Source organism: Chiloscyllium plagiosum, chromosome 17 (assembly GCF_004010195.1).
Source record: "Chiloscyllium plagiosum isolate BGI_BamShark_2017 chromosome 17, ASM401019v2, whole genome shotgun sequence".
NCBI lineage: Eukaryota > Metazoa > Chordata > Chondrichthyes > Orectolobiformes > Hemiscylliidae > Chiloscyllium > Chiloscyllium plagiosum.
Window position 1 is genome coordinate 33672039 of NC_057726.1, and position 13821 is coordinate 33685859.

The 13821-nt window shown below is 36.7% G+C and overlaps 1 protein-coding gene across 1 annotated transcript in view; it reads left to right on the forward strand.

The window, feature by feature from the left end:
• Nucleotides 1–13821, forward strand: part of LOC122558355 (PH domain leucine-rich repeat-containing protein phosphatase 2-like) — a 171769-nt gene that overhangs the window by 103203 nt on the left and 54745 nt on the right. The window contains exons 7-8 of the mRNA XM_043706826.1: nucleotides 4508–4654; nucleotides 6117–6347. Of these exons, the coding sequence (XP_043562761.1) occupies nucleotides 4508–4654; nucleotides 6117–6347 (378 nt within the window). The remainder of the gene's footprint in view (nucleotides 1–4507; nucleotides 4655–6116; nucleotides 6348–13821) is intronic.

Consider the following 13821-nt stretch of genomic DNA (forward strand, 5'->3'; position numbering starts at 1 on the left):
ATCTAATGTGGACCATTAAAGGAGATCATGGCTGAACTGTTGCCCAACTCTGTATACCTGCCTTTGGCCCATATCCCGTAATATCTTTGTTTAACAAAAAATTATCTATCTTAGATTTAAAACTAACAACTGATTCAGCATCCACTACAATTTGTAGATGAGAGTTTTGTATTTATCGCACTTAATGGATTATATACCAATGTCGAGTTATGCCGTTCGAATTTAAGAATGCGCCGGCTACATTTCACTGATTAATGAAATGTGTTATATCTAAACTGTCTAATTGTGCAGTAATTAATTAATTAATTATTTGACTGACATCATTGTATATAGTAGTACATGGAAAGAAAATTTGTTTGCACTACTACAGTCAGCTGGGTTGATGTTAAATCTAGCAAAAAGTGAGTTTGCAAAAGTCAGGTGACTTACTTGGGGCAGATTGTGGGACAAGGAACAGTTGTCATCCTGAAGGGCAAAAGTAAAAATTGTAGTTGACATTCTTGCCCATAAAACAAAATGGAAGATAATGGCATTTTTTTGGATTGGAGATTATGTGGATTTAAAGTTTTAACCTAGATTTAGTACAGGAACCATGCTATTAACTAATTTGTTAATTTAAAAAAAATGAATATGTGTGGCCTTCAAAATGCAAGGCAGCCTTTGAAAAGCCAAAAGCCATTTTAATAAATTATCCTATATTAATAGTGCTTAAGCTTAAGAAACCATTTTAATTAGCATTAGATGCTAGTGACTTTGGAATTGGAGCGGTACTCCAAGGCTGGAACAGAGAAACCCATGGCTTCTTTTTCAAAGAAGTTGAAAAAACATCAACAGAAATTCTCCACAATCGCAAAAGAGGCATTGGTAGTGTTAACAGCTGTTCAACATTTTAAAGTTTATATTCAATATAGACACTTTGCAACTGTTTTTATGAGCCAAAATTTCTTGTGATTTGCAGTAAGTTTTAAAAATGAAACTCCAGATTTTTTCAGATGGAGCTTAGATTTGCAGCCGTTTAACATAAAAGTTGTACATTAGCAAGTTTTGAGATTTGTAGCTCAGTTTGAGATTTTGGATGTAGGTTTGCTCGCTGAGTTTGAAGGTTCATTTTCAGACGTTTCGTCACCCTACTAGGTAACATCTTCAATGGGCCTCAGGCAAAGCACTGCTGAAATTTCCTGCTTTCTATTTATATGTTTGGTTTCTTTGGGTTGGTGATGTCATTTCCTGTAGTGAAGTCACTTCCTGTTCCTTTTCTCAGGGGGTGTAGATGGGGTCTAACTCGATGTGTTTGTTGATAGAGTTCTGGTTGGAATGCCATGCTTTTAGGAATTCTTGTGCGTGTCTTTGTTTGGCTTGTCCTAGGATGGATGTGTTGTCCCAGTCAAAGTGGTGTCCTTCCTCATCTGTATGTAAGGATACTAGTGAGAGAGAGTCATGTTTCTTTGTGGCTAGTTGATGTTCAATGTAGTGTTTGTTACAGTCCTTGCATAGTACTTTGTAAATGACATTAGTTTTGCTTGTTGTTTGTATAGGGTCTTTCAAGTTCATTAGTTGCCATTTTAGTGTGTTAGTGGGTTTGTGGGCTACTAAGTTGTACATATTTCTAGGGAAGAATTGCTGATGCCTTATCCTGAATGTAAACTGCCATGAATTTAAGAACATGACCAAAAGGCTGAATAATGAATAAGAATCTGATGAGGGGAAGAATGAATGGCTAAGAGTTTTGTGTTTTATTTTTCACCTAAGGGTTACTAGTCTTGTCATGAAATACATTTTCCTAAAAAATGACATTTCATGTTTTGAGGATGAAGACACGTTAGAACCCCTGCTGATTTTTATTATTTTTATTTTTGGTCTTTTATCAACTTTGAATTGTGAGCTGGAAATGGCTGGTGGATTTTTGGGCAGCTTGAGGTAAAAGGAAAAGAATAGACCAAACAAATTTTGAGGCCATGACTGGAGGCTAATTGCAGGCTGAGCCTTGATTAAAAAGATTCTAACAGACACTGATCGCGGGATGAGCATTGAGTTTAAACAGATAGCAGAAATTAATGATTAACACAATCAGTACCTAGAAATTGGTTCTGGCTAGTCTGGAAGAGATCCATTGTACAAGCAGATGGCAGTTTTCAAATGGTAGTTGAGGTCTTGGGATAAGTTGGTCAGTTTACCAGGAAGAAACCAGAATTCTTTTTTGAACTGTGTTGTCTGAGAAATGGTTCTGGGCTGCTCCTGACACAGCATGAAGATTTGAAATCTCTTTGCCTAATCTGCTGTATCAGCTTCTTGAAGCCCAAGAGTAGAAAGCTGAGTTAAAAGAATTGCTGCCTTTTTCTGGGTGCACTGAGAACATGACCCTGATCAATGTTTCAGAAAGAAACAACCAAAAATCTACATTTTACCTGTGAAAGCCATTTAAGTAATTTGGCCAGTTTTGTTATTTTCTTTTATTTATCCCTTAACTCTTTTTGTTTGTTTATTTGTCTGCCCTTTATGTAAATGGAGGTTTGAAAATGAATGCTTTAGATGTAAAGCACAGAAAGTAATCACCTTTACCACGTTATTAATTTTCTCTCTGCTGTTGTGTACGAGTAATTTTTTTAAATACAAAACTGGTGTGTAGAAATTAATTATTTGCAAAATCTGGGATTGGTTATTCAAATGTCTGGTTAGGAACCATTGGAGTGGCTATTTGGGGATTTTTGACTGTTTAGTTTTACTGCGTTGCAAATACAGAGAGAGAGACTGGTTTGGTTCTCTGTCTCCGTGTCAAAACAGAAGGCAAATGAAATGTTGGCAAGATCACAAGATATTGGTCAGACCACACCTAGATTTTTGATCTCCTTATTTAAGGAGAGACCCGCTGTATTGGAGGCAGTTAAGATAAAGCTCATTAATTAGATTGCTGAGGTTGTCATTCAAGTTGATTAAGCCTGTTTTCTTTGAAATCAATGAGAATGAAAGGTGATTTTCTAAAATCACAAAATTCTGAATGAACTTTACAGGGTAGCTGCTGAGATGGTATCTCACCAGTTGGAAGAATATTTGAGTGCTCATTTGTTAAGGCTGCAATATGTAAGGCTGGCCAGGAGGGAATTGGACTAATCAAGTCTGCAGTTAAAAATAGGAAAGTTTCAACAGCTAATGGGCTTGAGGCAGCGTTGGAGACCAGTGGTGTTATGGAGGGAATGTAGGTGGTCTTGGTAATCAAGCATATTTGTGGCTGGGAAACTCAGCTTGGGGCCAAAATAGGATACTGGGTCAGCCTAAGACTGTTGAAGAGTGATATCAATTTGTTGATTGAAGTCTAAAATTGGATGCAGTTCAGTAGATATGGTTACTTTGGGATGTGAACTTGTGTTACTGAAATAGCAGTTTGAAAAAATGAATAATGGTAATCTAAAACTGGTACCATGAAACATGCCGGTGAAGCTGCCAGACTATCGTATTGCTATTATATTTTGTGGAAAGGAAACCTGGTGTTTGTGCCCGATCTAGTTTGTGTAATGTTTCAATCACACAGCAGCAAGCCTTTATACTGGCCCAGTTATTCACACTGTGGTATAAAACTGTCGCAGAGCAACGTTGTTAGAGCTTCTTTGCCACGAGTTGAAGAAAGCAACCGTGGGCCATTATTTTCTCAAGGCAACTAAGGATGAGCATTAAATATTAGACTTGCAAAGAGTTTTTTTGTGTGTTGACTTGTAGCAAAGACTTATGCAGTCTAAGTATACTGATACATTTGCTTTGAGCTTGCTGTCTAAGCATTGCAATTGGTTTAAATTGGCCTACAAACGGTAGGTTTTATTTAGACTTCTATTCCTGTACATTTTTATGACACTGCAAAATTTGAATAATTCCATGTAAGTCAGTCATGGGCAGTAATGGCGTTAAGGAATAATATTGTGTTCACACCCAGTAAAATGCATTAAATAACACTGATTTCATTCTGATATTAATAATAAAACTGATTTTATTCTGCAATTTGTCTGGCATAATATGGTTCACTTTATTGTATATGGTTCACTTTATTGTAATTATCTTTTCATAAATTTTTGCCAATAATATGCTTTATCAAATAATTTTGGAAAACCAGCTATATAGCATCAGGACTATCTTGACTGAACATTCCAATCAGCTCCTCATCAAAACAATGGGGTAGCACTTGGGAATTCTTAATCACTGCAAACTGTTTATGAATTTTTTGTTTTGTTTGCTCTGTTCTCCAGACAGCTCATTCATAAATCCTTAATAGAAGCTCAGTAGGTTCTCACAGGTAGTTTTCTAGCCAATATTCCTTGCTGTTCAGTTGTGTTATTTCTCTCTTCTGATTTATATGTTTCTACGTTGAGTAAAGTGTGATTTGATTGGCAAGGTTGTGATAAATACAGAAAATACATGTTATGCAGTAGCAAACCTGTACAATACAAAATAATGTGAATTAGCCTATTAAATGGAATTAAACTAATTCCTGCTAAGACAGATTAACTTATTTTAACCTTAGGTTTACTCAGCTAAAAAGCTTGAACCTGTCGAATAATAAACTGACAACATTTCCAGCATCCTTATGTGAAATCTCAACTCTTACTGAAGTCAACCTCTCCTGTAACAGGATTCAAAATATCCCTGAGGAGATTGGGAATTTGCAAAAGTAAGTGTTATATTATAGGAGGCAATTAAGTGTAGAGAAACTTGTTTCTCATTTTCTGATGGATGTAATGGATTTTTATTTCTCTTTTTCTGTCCCCTCCTACCTTTCAAAGTATATGCAGTGATTTTCAGGTTCCATTTTAAACATTATATAGAATACGTTTATATACAATAGCACCTGTGCAAATCCATTTACTTTGCTCCTTTTATTTTACAACTGATGAACATTTTGTCATCTCTCAATGGTCATAATTTTGCAGAATGCCTTGCCTTATGTTCTGATTTAGAAAGTGCAGTCATTTCTCTGTATCCATGATGATTCCATTTCTGAGAGCCCTTACGAATATGAAATCGTGAGTGCTGAGCTCTCTTAAAAGTAAGTATTCTTTTTAAATAAAAAAGGTTAGGAATCACAGATACGGAAGTTTTGACCACAGATCTTAAATTTTGTTGGTTTTTTTTTAGTGTGAATAGGCAAATTCTCGATTCATGATTTCGTGGATAAGAGGACTTACTGAATCTAGTGGATTTTAAGTTTCAGCCATTTCAAAATTTGATAGCCATTTCATTATTTTTTGGATTACATCATTATTTAGCATCTGCAACATAGAAACAGGCTATTGAAACAAACTTGTCCATTCAAACATTTTGTTCCAATGAGCCTCCCTAACCCTTTTATCTACCCTATTTTTATACTTGTTTCTCACGCATGTATTTATTTCACCCTTTACTTGCACCCAAGCTAACTGCCTCAACTAATTCTTGTGGTAGCACAGTCTATGTTATCCAAGTTTCTCCTTTGTTCCTTTTTGGAGTCATTAATTATTATTTTATATTTATGACATTTAGTCACTGGACATCTCACAAACAGTTTCTTAATGTTTAGCCTCTCTCATCCTTCCATTATCTTAAAGACTTCTATTCTGTCCTTCAGTTTTTATTACATTGCTAGATATCTAGATATGTGTCTTTCATATTTTTCAAGCGCGGTGACTCAGTAGTTAGCACTGCTGCCTCACAGCACCAGGGTCCCAGGTTCGATTCCAACCTCGAGCGACATTCTCCCCATGTCTGTGTGGGCTTCCTCCGGGTGCTCCGGTTTCCTCCCACAGTCCAAAGATATGCAGGTCAGGTGAATTGGCCATGCTAAGTTCCCCATAGTGTTAGGTGCATTAGTCAGAGGGAAAAGGGGTTTGGGTGAGTAACTCTTTGGACAGTCATTGTGGACTCGTTGGGCTGAAGGGCCTGTTTTCACACTGTCGGGAATCTAATCCATTCTAATCTAATATATTTTCAGAATTAAAGTACAAAAACTCTGTCAATTAAGTGCCAAATATTCCCTTTGCCTTTTATGCCCAAAAAGCTATGTAACTTTTTTTTTTACAAGTGGGTGTGCAGTATATGTAAAGAAAAGTTAGCGTATTATTTTATATCCAATACTTATGATTTCTTTTCATTCCAAGTCTTCAGACTTTCATTCTGGATGGGAATTGTCTTCAAGGTTTGCCTTCAGAATTGGGAAATGTACAACAGCTTACCCATCTTGGCTTGTCCTTCAATGACTTCACTGTGATCCCAGCAGTGTGTGAAATTTTAACAGCCATGGATAAGCTCTGCATGGCTGGAAACCATTTGCAGATGTTGGTATTGGAAACACTGGGACGAATGACTCACATTAAGCACCTGGACCTCAGGTAAGGTAACAGAAAATACTGCAGTAATAGCTCTATAAATGCATTTATCTGAATTGTAGAGTTGTGTGTTAGGTATAGTATAGTGTTGCAATGCTTCTTGTTTTTGCAAAGATTTTCTGCAAATATACTATTGCATATTTAATCTGATGAATTCAGTATTGACAAGAAAAATGTACAGTACTAAAGAGAAGATACATGACAAAACTCCCTCAAACACTCAAAGGATCTGTTATGTTCCTGCACTGAATTTACAATGAATTAGTCTGCTTGTAAATGCAGTGTAGCTACTTTTTTAATGAGCAAATATGTATTTTCCCTCAAATCACTAACAGAAAGACCTGTCTTGAATTCCTTGAGGTAATGAATTACTTGTGTTGAATGTATTTGAATGTAATGGCTGTATTTGTGAATCCTATAATACTTTAGAAGATAGAATTTTTAAAAAAAATGTTGGCTCTTGTATCAACTCTGAATAATAGAATCAAAGGGTGTGACATAAATGAGATTCATATTTGCTGAGTTTTAGAGACAAGTGCATCTGTATACAGCCTGCAGATGTTAAAGACAATTTTTGTTATTGATTAGCATGGTTGTACTAATACCTGTAAGTAAGATTTTGTCCAAACAGCCAGAACATTTAAGAGGAATGAATTCTAGAATTCCACTGATGTAACAGATGTTATGAGGATGTCCGATTATTTGGCAATAGCTTCTTTGTTTCTTTTTATATTTGTGGGATGGGGCCAGTAACTGGTTAGGCCAGCATTTATTCCCAACACCAATCCCTTTTAGGAATAAGCTGCTGCCTTGAAGTGCTGTAGTCCCTGGCGTGTCAGTATTCCGACGGTGTGGTTAGGAAGGGAAATCCAGGATTGTGACTCAATGGCAGTAAAGTTCCAAGTTGGGATGGAAATTGTAAATTCCTGCAACTTGAAGATATATCCTCGATATTTTACAAGAATTAAGAAAAAAAACGGACAGATAGAACTTGCAAATCAATTAGGGGTGAAATTGTTTGCCAGAGCCAAGAAGACAGGTAATTGAAATATTGGCAAAGCATGTGGGACTGGTAGAAATGCAAGAAGTTCTAACTACAATGTTTAAAAAAAGAGATAAAGCAGCTTGAAAGGAAAATGCAATTAGAACTTAAAAGAATTAAGCTTGAGGGATTAAAAAAGAGAAAAGCAACCAGCATTTCAGAGCATTGAGAAAGCACTAGAAAGAGAATGCAAGAGGAGAAAAAAAGGTAAAATAATGGCAAAAGAGATAGGGAATGCCAGCTTAAAATAATTCACTTTGAAAAATAAGAGACTTACATTGCCAAAGAAAGCTCTGATGAGGTAAAACCTAGGCATGATCTAAAATGCAGAAAGGAAATGTTTAAATTTGTACAGACCTTTCCATAATTTGAGGAAAAGTAAATGAAATAATTCTGTATCTTTTGAGAAAATAATGAAACAAATGTAGGACCAAAGGAAAACTGGATGTTACTCATGCAGAGCAACTTAACAGTATGCATGAAATTTATGTCTTACTGCCAGAGGAGGTTTCTGTGGATTATAATGCAGTAGAAAAGGCTTTTCTGGGTGCTTAGGAGTCAGCTTCTGAAGCATCCATACAAAAGTTTCGACACTTGAAACAGCCCAGGTAAACTTTTATATTGAATTTGTAAAGTAATTTTGATGGGAATTAGAAATAAATAACCATGTGTTGAAACTCTCAGAAAAAATATTCTCTTAGAACAATTTAGAATGGCTGACAATGATGTGCTGATCCCACAAAACAAAGCCTTATTTCTGTCACCCACACCAATACACCCAAAATGGAAAAAAGGTGGGAAAGTGAAAGGAAGACAAGTAACCAGAATAAATGAGGTTCAACTGGGAATGTTGCAAGAGCACCTTTTTGGATCTGAAGAAAAATACTAAGGCTGGAGATGAAAATCGAAGATCTAAATATTTCCATTGTCGTAAAGTTGGGCACCTTTGTTTAGAATGTCGGACTTTGTGTAGGAAGCCTGTAACAATTTTTTCTATGGGGATTCATAAGAGTGAGTTCAAAAAGAGAACTCACAAGGAAAATGTGAGAGACCAAATTGTTGCTTTAATTACAGAAAGGAAAGATAACTCCTTTTTTCTACAAACGCTGCAGCTGAACCTGTAACTGTATCATTAAAACAAAAATTAAACTCTTTTGCTGGAGAATGAAATACTTTTTTCTCCAGAGAGTGTAATGAAAGTCAAAGCGTTAACAAATGGGATAATGGCTGTACAAAAAGAGTGTGACTTGTTATCCAGAACAGCAATAATCAGAGTTGTTGAGAAATTACACATGGGTAGTGTTGATTTATTTCTAGATAATGACTTGCCTGCAGTAAAAGTTATAGCTTTGCCTATAATCACACAGTCCAAGTGAGGTTAAAGCGACAGAACAGTTACAGGAACAAGTTCCAGGTATTTTTCCATAGTGTGTGGTGACCAGAGGAATGGCTAAACAAAGTCCATCGCCAAAGCCTACGCCAGATGAAGCCTAACCAGGTGAAAGGAATGCTATTAAGCAGATGTTAAAAGTAGCTGAAACTTTATCTCAGGATGAAGATTCAAAAGAAGTGTTTAGTATGTTATCTTTATCTGAGGTTCAGAAACCAGATTCAGGTAAGTTACTAAGGCAGCTTGTATGTAAAGGCAAATCTAGTAAGGTTGCTTAAGAAATTCAAGGAAACCTGCCATGATACACCACAAAGTACAATGTTAGACAGGGATAATGTGAACGTAGGGGAATCCGTATCAATTAAAGGACATCCTTATCAGTGAAGCCTACATAAACCAGATAAAGTGAAATCAACATGCTAGAAACTTGCTGGATTGAACTCAAAAAAATTTGGAGTTCGCCATTGGTATTTGTCCCCTGTACTAGTTGGTCAACTAGAGTCTGCATTGATTTGCAGAAACTTAAAAGCAGAAACAGATTCCTAAGTAATGACTCAATTAAAAATTTATATTGATAGGGTTGGCAGTATCTCGTTCCTTTCAAATAATAGGAATAGAAATTTATTGTCACGTGTATTTCTACATGAAAAATACTGTCCGTTCTTCTGTAGCATGATGGTCGCGTTCTTGTGCAACCTTGTGATATAGAAAAATCACTCTTTAGAATCAGCATTTAGTGTTGGAGCTGTAATCACATTATAGCCAACACGTATTTTTAAAGTTTACGCTGTGGAAACAGCATCCCCAATTCGTCAATTATGTTACAAAACGCACATTATAATGGAACAACCTGAACATTGAAATGTTTTATGAGTTGCCCCAGCACAGCACCCACATCCTTGACAGAAGTCATACTTAGTAATAAAAAGAAATAAGAGAAAGATCATGTTAGTTCAGTAGATGGGTTGAGGGAAAGCCAATTCAGGAAAGATGGAATACTCTGAATGCGCAGCTCGGATGAGACCGCCACACTGGGCTGCTGGATAATAGGCCAGGCACATCTGCTGAAGAAGACTGCTTGGGCCGCTGGAGTACCTGGACACCAAAGACCACACTGGAAACTGCCACACGAGGCTGAGGAGATCGCTATCCTCCTTCAGGCACCCAGGCGTAGCTGTGGACCTGGAGCCTTGGTATAGCCTGCATATCCAGGCTGGGGGATGTCAGCCCAGGACCTGCTCCTTGCTTGCCAGGAGACCCTGAGCAACGTTCAGCTCATCCTAGCGTTGCTGCCGCAGCCACTGGAGGCTGCCTCCATTATCTGAAGAAAAAGAACAAAAAGTGCAAAAGTAATAAAAAGAATAAAAGAAAGCAAGCTGATGAGAGTTGGTGAGCCCTGGGCCTAGCCCCCTTACTGCACCACCATCTTGGGGAAACAAAGATTGATCTATTGAAGGGTTACTATGAAGTACATTGTCATCAAGAGTTAAAGAGATAATAGCCTTTATAACACCAAATGGGTTATATCAATCAGATTAAAAATGCCCAAGCTACATTCTATTGACTTGTGAATCAAGCTGTAACTGACATGAATAGCAGTCATTCAGGCAATTTGATGGTTAAATTTGAATAGTTACAAATTTTGTAACAATTTATAGAAGAGTGGGGCTCAACTATCAGTGCATTCTTCCCAGTTAGGTCATAACAGTAATTTAAGTGACTTACTCATCAGAGAACTCATAGACTTTTTAAAAAAAACACACGAAGAACTACGGATGCTGGGAATAACTTATGAAGGTCACTGGTCCTGAAACATTAACTCTGCTTTCTCTCCACATATGTTGCCTGACATGCTGAGTTTCTCCAGCATATCTGCTTTTGCTTCAGAATTCTTAGTCTCTGAGCTGCTCTTATAGCCACAGTATTTGTATGACTGGCCTAGTTCAATTTCTGGTATACGGTGATCTCATAAAGATGATAGTAGGCCTATCCAATCTCATTATCATTCTAAACACTTCAAACAACTTGCTCCTTAAGCTTTAAAGTATAATTACCAGCCATGTTTACAGAATGTTTCTTCATAATGCAACCCTTTCAGTTTTAGCATAATTCTGGTGAATCTGCATATTTCCATTCCAAAGTCAATGTAGCTTTCCTAAAATTAAGTGTGTTGAAAATATTCAACAAGTTAGACCGTATTTATTGAGGGGGGGAAATAAAAGAGTTAATGTTGCAAGTTGACCTTTGATTATTTCTGTTTAAAAATCATTGAGGTGAAACATTAACTCTCTTCTTGAAACTAACTTAGCTTCTGAGTGTTTGAGCATTTTCAGTTTTTATTTCAGATCCCCAGTATCCCCACAACTGAATTCAATACATCCAGATTTAGTCTGACCAAGCCTCTGTCCAACTGAAATGTTACTTCTTTCCTTTTGTATTCAAACTCCTTTGAGAAAAAGACAAACATTGCACTGGCCTATTTGGTTACTTTTTATGCCATCTAGCCCCTCTCAATGATTTATATACACAACTGTTTAAATCCATTTCATTGCCACATTTTTTGAGGTTTCACCAATGAAAAGATACAGAGCTGAATAGCTTTACACTTGCCCGCATTGAATTTCATCTGCCATAAATGCACTTTATGTAACTTTTATGTAAATTTTGTAACTGTTTATTGTCATTTACATAATGTAATGTGTTCCTTAACATATGTTTATCAAGGTCTGTTTCTCTCTTGACCCTGTACTTGCTCTGTTCTTTTGACCAAAACATGTACAGTAGTAGCTTCCGTTCCAGTTATCACCACATTACCACTGAAATGACAGCGTATCCATTGATCCCTCAGTGACAGAATCCTTGGAATCAGATTTCACATGCATGCTGATGATATCCAGCTCGAGCTCTCTACCAGTTCTCATGATTTTTCTACTGCCTTCATGTTGATATCACATGCTAAATTAACCACAGTTTCCTTCCTTAATCATTGACAAGATGAAAACCATTATCTTGAGCTCCTGTCACATTCCACACCCACCATCTAACCCTTGCTAATTGTTCCAACATACAAGCCTCCAAAATCTTTGTGCTCTTTTAATTTTACCTCTTAATTATCTCTGATTTTAATTTTCTACCACTGAGATTTGTGCCTTGAGCTGCTAGAGCCTAAATTTTTCCATAAATCTAACAACTTCTGTATCTCCCATTCGTAGAACATAGACCAGCATGGAATATGTATCCTCTCCAATGTGACTTAGTGTCATTTTTTGTTTGATAACATTTCTGTGAAGCTCCTTGGGAGGTTTTGGTGCTACATATAAATGCAGTTAGTTATAATTGAATTTTCCAGCGTTCAGTTGCAGTTAACTACAGTAGGTAGCTTCCTGCAACTTGGATTGGTTAGTGTGGCAGCATAAGTAACCAGTAGATGGCAGCATTGATCTCAGTAAATAACCACTTTGATAATGCAGTTTTCAAATGCACTATACGATAATTACAAATTAGAAATGTCGAAATCAAATAGAAACTAAATAATTAGGATGTATCTCTTTTGAAAGCAATTTTTTAATGTTCAAAAAATATCTGAAATGTAACTCATACATAACTAGTATGTCTCAAACGTAACATATTTATCCATACCTCACTTTTCTTTTAGAGTCATAGAGTCATAGAGATGTACAGCATGGAAACAGACCCTTCGGTCCAACCTGTCCATGCTGACCAGATATCCCAACCCAATCTAGTCCCACCTGCGAGCACCCAGTCTATATTCCTCCAAACCCTTCCTATTCATATATCCATCAAAATGCCTCTTAAATGTTGCTATTGTACCAGCCTCCACCATATCCTCTGGCAGCTCATTCCATACACGTACCACCCTCTGCTTGAAAAAGTTGCCCCTTAGGTCTCTTTTTATATCTTTCCCCTCTCACCCTAAACCTATTCCCTCTAGTTCTGGACTTCCCGACCCCAGGTAAAAGACTTTGTCTATTTATCCTATCCATGCCCCTCATAATTTTGTAAACCTCTATAAGGTCACCCCCCAGCCTCTGATGCTCCAGGGACTTCCCTTTTATGTTAAAGACAATTGCATGTATGTAAGCACAAAAATAAGTTAGCTGTCAGAGCAAATAACGGAAAGGAACATGATGTTTTGGTGACAAAAGAGAACTGGTTCATAAAGGGCAGTTCTGGGTACTGGAGACTTCACTTAAAGTTGTGGTCATGTTCTTGAACCCTTTAACTTTCAGTGAAACATTGGTTTCCAGATTAATCAACAGTAGAATTGGGAGTTTGGATTTTCTGGATAGGAAGTTGCTGAGGGACCTATGTGTAATACTGTATGGTATATGTGCAGTACTGTGTACTCTTAGCTGAAGTAACTTGCAAAATGAATAACTGAATATCAAAAAAAAATTACTGTTCAGTTAGAATTTTTCAGAACAGAATAGCAATTTAATGTCATGTGTATTTTTACAAAAACTAGTGAAATGTTTTATAAGTTACCATATATGACACCTCCACAAATGACAGAAGTCATTGATAAGAAAGTATAAATTAAGGCAGAGTTCATCTCATATCTCTTGACTACCTTCTCATCAGGAAATATATTAACATATTATAATTTGAAACTACATTCTCAAACCCTACATTAGTAAAATCACCTTAAAAGTGAAATACATTTTTATATTTAAAAATTTGAGCACTGTAAATTAGTGTTACAGTCAGCCAGGACTAGCTGCGCCAATCAACTTCTGCCACGAGAAATACTTTTACTGTGAAGGAACTATCTCTTCTTGAAGGGTAGCCTGTTGTTCAATTTGTGTTTCTGCAAACAACTTTTGACTCCACTGTATCCAGCCCAGCTCTGTTTTTGATAACTTAAGTTAGCTCTCTGCCAGTTGATTATTCTTACTCTGGATTTACAAATGTTATTTTCCATTGTCATCCTAAACCCAATCATGCAATCATCGCTATCTCCTAAATCCTTGCCAACTGTTACTTGATCGACTTGCCGTCCGTTCCAAGAGCCAGATTTCTCAGTG